This window comes from Dendropsophus ebraccatus, chromosome 13 (genome assembly GCF_027789765.1).
Source record: "Dendropsophus ebraccatus isolate aDenEbr1 chromosome 13, aDenEbr1.pat, whole genome shotgun sequence".
Classification (NCBI taxonomy): Eukaryota; Metazoa; Chordata; class Amphibia; order Anura; family Hylidae; genus Dendropsophus; species Dendropsophus ebraccatus.
In genome coordinates this window covers 8,009,507-8,014,609 of record NC_091466.1, presented here as the reverse complement: position 1 = coordinate 8,014,609, position 5,103 = coordinate 8,009,507, and the positions used below count along the sequence as shown (strand labels likewise).

The following is a 5,103-nucleotide window of genomic DNA, read 5'->3' as shown; positions in this document are numbered from 1 at the left end:
ACAGACAGCTTCCCCGGTGTAATGTCTATTCTAATGGTAACATGTATTATATAGACATCAGGGGAGGCTGCTGCACTAGTGACACAGACAGCTTCCCCAGTGTAATGTCTATTCTAATGGTAACATGTATTATATAGACATCAGAGGAGGCTGCAGCACAAGTGATACAGACAGCTTCCCCAGTGTAATGACTCTTCTAATGGTAACATGTATTATATAGACATCAGGGGAGGCTGCTGCACTAGTGACACAGACAGCTTCCCCCAGTGTAATGTCTATTCTAATGATAACATGTATTATATAGACATCAGAGGAGGTTGCAGCACTAGTGACACAGACATCTCTCCCCAGTGTAATATCTATTCTAATAGTAACATGTATTATATAGACATCAGGGGAGGCTGCTGCACTAGTGACACAGACAGCTTCCCCAGTGTAATGTCTATTCTAATGGTAACATGTATTATATAGACATCAGGGGAGGCTGCTGCACTAGTGACACAGACAGCTTCCCCAGTGTAATGTCTATTCTAATGGTAACATGTATTATATAGACATCAGAGGAGGCTGCAGCACAAGTGATACAGACAGCTTCCCCAGTGTAATGACTCTTCTAATGGTAACATGTATTATATAGACATCAGGGGAGGCTGCTGCACTAGTGACACAGACAGCTTCCCCAGTGTAATGTCTATTCTAATGGTAACATGTATTATATAGACATCAGAGGAGGTTGCAGCACTAGTGACACAGACATCTCTCCCCAGTGTAATGTCTATTCTAATAGTAACATGTATTATATAGACATCAGGGGAGGCTGCAGCACTAGTGACACAGACAGCTTCCCCAGTGTAATGTCTATTCTAATGATAACATGTTATATATAGGCATCAGGGGAAGCTGCAGCACAAGTGATACAGACAGCTTTCCCCGCTGTAATGTCTATTCTCATGGTAACATGTATTATATAGACATCAGAGGAGGCTGCAGCACAAGTGATACAGACAGCTTCCCCCAGTGTAATGACTCTTCTAATGGTAACATGTATTATATAGACATCAGTGGAGGCTGCTGCACTAGTGACACAGACAGCTTCCCCAGTGTAATGTCTATTCTAATGGTAACATGTATTATATAGACATCAGAGGAGGCTGCAGCACTAGTGACACAGACAGCTTCCCCAGTGTAATGTCTATTCTAATGGTAACATGTATTATATAGACATCAGGGGAAGCTGCAGCACTAGTGACACAGACAGCTTCCCCCAGTGTAATGTCTATTCTAATGATAACATGTTATATATAGGCATCAGGGGAAGCTGCAGCACAAGTGATACAGACAGCTTTCCCCGGTGTAATGTCTATTCTCATGGTAACATGTATTATATAGACATCAGAGGAGGTTGCAGCACTAGTGACACAGACAGCTTCCCCCAGTGTAATGTCTATTCTAATGATAACATGTAATATATAGACATCAGGGGAGGCTGCAGCACTAGTGACACAGACAGCTTCCTCCCAGCATAATGTCTATTCTAATGGTAACATATTATATAGACATCAGGGGAGGCTCAGTATTGCTAGTGCTGCATGCTCTGTATGTAACTGGGGGATGCTCAGCAACAGCGCCCATCCCACCAAACCCAGACTGTCAGTCCATGGTAGTATTTTCTCATAAGACACAGAGTTACCTTCCCTCATGTTTCAGAGCAGAGGAAACCGAAGAGAAGACCCCGACTCCAGGAGATGACAATGTGGTGGAAAGAACAGAATAAGCTGCAGCTGGGAGTCTGGCTGGGGGGGTAGAGGAGTTACAGAGATACAGATACAAAGAGATTTTTTTCAAAGTTCAATAAAGTTTTTAATTCTATATAACACAGCGGCTGAAGTCTGTTCTTTAAAAAAAAAAAAGAATCCCCCACTTGAAGGCCACTTCTACGGAGCGCAGTAGTGGCCAGTCTGGTGTCCTGGAAGAGACGGGGAAACAGTAGGGCAAACCACCCGCTATCCAAGCGTTTCCTGGTCCACGTCCAGCTGTAATAGGGGAATCTCACAGCCAGGTGTTCCATGTTTCACCAGCAGAGGGCTCCAACACTCTATTTTTCTCCACTCGCTAAGCATTGTGGGATGTGACTGCTTCCTGTTTCATAGTCCATGCTCAGCTGTGTAGGTTTTCAGCCAGGATCTGCTCTCATACCATGAACTTCTCGTCAGTTACTGGCAGCCGGCAGTGACAGCCCTGTCTATACTGGCAGCCGGCGGTGACAGCCCTGTCTATTACTGACAGAAGTGTCGTCTATTGATTTGATGGAATCAGCAAAGCGCGTTCTGGTTTATCTGCGCAAAGAGACGTCTGTGCTGCAATGTGCCAAGTTCGTACAGGTAAGTGGCATCCATGATGGCGGTGGTCCTGAGATTGGCGATGGGTGATAAGATTCTATGTGTTTTCCAGGGCATCACCGGGCACTACGCCCCCGGGAGTCAGGACCGTGCCATGGTCAACTGCGGCCTGGATCACAACCGATTCATTATCTCCGATCGGCCATTCAGTGGTTCAAGAAGGGCGGAGCTCCAGGTGTGTAACCATGGTGACCAGTATCAGGCTGGGTGAACTCCGCCCCATTGACTGACTGGCTGTAGATGACTCTGCACTTTCCCTCCCATAGAGACCAGATTTTTGTCCCATTAAAAACCTGACAGACGACCAAGTGGGGTCTCTCCCGGAGGAGATCAGGGGCCGCGGCGTGGACGTGGGGGTCGCCATCTTGTTGCAGTCTGTAAATAGAAGGATTCTTCTGACGAGACGCTCCAAGGAGCTGCACATCTTCCCCAATGTCTGGGTGCCGCCAGGTCTGGACCCTCTGATAATATAACGTCCTGCCGCCATGTCTACTCACCATTACTAACGCTGATCCCGTCTCTTCACAGGGGGTCACATGGAGGAGGGAGAACAGGTACGCAGCCACCGGCCACCATGTTCCTCATCAGAAGCGGCAGTGCCCCTTTAAATTCTGTCTGTTAAAGGGGTTACCTAAGATTAGAAAATTTACAGCTACTTCATGCACAAACAGCGCCACCCCTGTCCTTAGGTTGTGTGTAATATTACAACTCACCTCCATTCACTTCAATGGAACCGAGCTGCAATACCACATCCAAACTGAGGACAAGAGAGGCGCTGTATCTGGAAGAAGCCTGGACAATCCCTTTAAGTGGTTGTTCACCCCCAAAAAAATGTTCTTTCAAATCAACTGGTACCAGAAAGTGCCAGAGATGTGTTCTCTGCTGCCACCTCTGTCCATGTCAGGAACTGTCCAGAGCAGGAGAGGTTTTCTATAGGGATTTTTCTGCTGCTCTGGACAGTTCCTGACATGGACAGAGGTGGCAGCAGAGAGCGCCCTATCAGAATATACCACTTCCTGCAGGACATACAGCAGCTGCTAAGTACTGGAAGACTGGAAAAAATTTTTGTGAACAATCCCTTTAATCCTATCATCCCCAGTTTGCCTATAGAAGGTGGGGATCACTTTACGGCAGCATTGATCACTCATTGATGGGATCCTCTCGCAATTACAGCTCCTGGACGCTGGACTGCGAGAACTTCAGGAGGAGACAGGGTTAAATCTGCAAGGCGCCAACCTCCCCTGGAGCATTCTGGGATTGTGGGAGGTAAGTATCTATATATGAACATGGCCGCTCCGTGACATCACTTCTGGTAATGGTGACACCTTGGGGTTATGGTACACAACATGGCGGATCTATGGTGTCACATCCCTTAGGAGCCCTCAGCCTGATCCAGTGTTGACAATGTCCTGACACCCTCCAGCAATGACTCCTCTCTCATGCCTTTTTCTCCTGCAGTCGGCCTTCCCACCATTAATGAGTCGCGGACTGCCCCGGCGCCATCATATTGTCGCTTACCTGCTGGTCCGGTCCAACGAAACCCACCAGGAGCTGCAGGTAGGTGGCCGGATGGTCCAGATGGTTATGGCCTGTATTGGGGTTATCCAAGGTTACAAAAACATGGTGGCTTTCTTCCAGAAACAGCGCCTCTCTCCTGTCCTCAGGTTGGGTGTGGTATTGCAGCTCAGTTCCATTGAAGTGAATTGTAACACCACACACAGCCTGAGGACAGGGGTGGCGCTGTTTTATCCAAACCTGAATAACTCTTTAGGACATGTAATACGGTCGTTTATAGTATAACCAGGAATAGGATAAAATCACCAGCCCGGTCATTCCACCATCTTATTATTAATAGGAGAAGCTCCGTCCAGATGAGCAGGAGGTGAGCGCCTGCACGTGGCTGGATCCGGAGGTCACAGAGCGGATCGTGGCTGCCAAGGATGGAGTGAAGGATTCTGGGAGGAAAAGTCCTGAACTGCAGACCTCAATAATGTAAGAGGATAGCCGGAGGGTTCAGAGCAGTGCTGTAATACTCTGCAGGTTACAGCACTATGTATCAGGAGGTAGAGAGGACAGAGCAATGTTCTTCATAGGTCAGTGGTGTAATAATAATCTGCAGAGGGGACAGAGCGATGTTCTGCAGATCAGTGGTGTAATAATCTGCAGGATAGAGCACTATGTATCAGGAGGCAGAGGGGACAGAGCGATGTTCTGCAGATGTCAGTAATGTTGGTCTCCCTCTCCTCAGGATTACAGAGGTCAGGGGTCAGTCACTGATACAGAAGGATCTGGCTGTGAGGACGCTACTGAACACGGTGCCTGTAGATGGAGAAGACACGGAGCGTGTGAGCACCGGCACTAAATACGCCCTGTCCCTGTGGCTGGAGACGCTGCGGCGGGAGGAGGAAGTCACCTAGATGTCGTCCCCCCCTCACTATCCCATCTGCAAACATGGACTCTAAAAGTACTGCGCCTCCAGAGGCCCCAAAGCTAAGGACAGGACACAGCGCCCCCAGTGGCTGCGGGACACAGCGCCCCCTCCCCCCCAGTGGCTGCAGGACACATGACAGGACACAGCGCCCCCTCCCCCCCAGTGGCTGCGGGATACATGACAGGACACAGCGCCCCCTCCCCCCCAGTGGCTGCAGGACACACGACAGGACACAGCGCCCCCTCCCCCCCCCCAGTGGCTGCAGGACACATG

General features: G+C 48.9%; 1 protein-coding gene across 1 annotated transcript; it reads left to right on the top strand.

The window, feature by feature from the left end:
* Window positions 1–2,135: 2,135 nt before the first annotated feature.
* NUDT17 (nudix hydrolase 17) lies at window positions 2,136–5,103 on the top strand. The gene is made up of 8 exons (XM_069950445.1): window positions 2,136–2,381; window positions 2,452–2,574; window positions 2,666–2,849; window positions 2,928–2,953; window positions 3,573–3,665; window positions 3,858–3,956; window positions 4,255–4,391; window positions 4,648–5,103. The coding sequence occupies exons 1-8, from the start codon at window positions 2,307–2,309 to the stop codon at window positions 4,814–4,816; spliced, it is 906 nt and encodes a 301-aa protein (XP_069806546.1). The 5' UTR covers window positions 2,136–2,306; the 3' UTR covers window positions 4,817–5,103.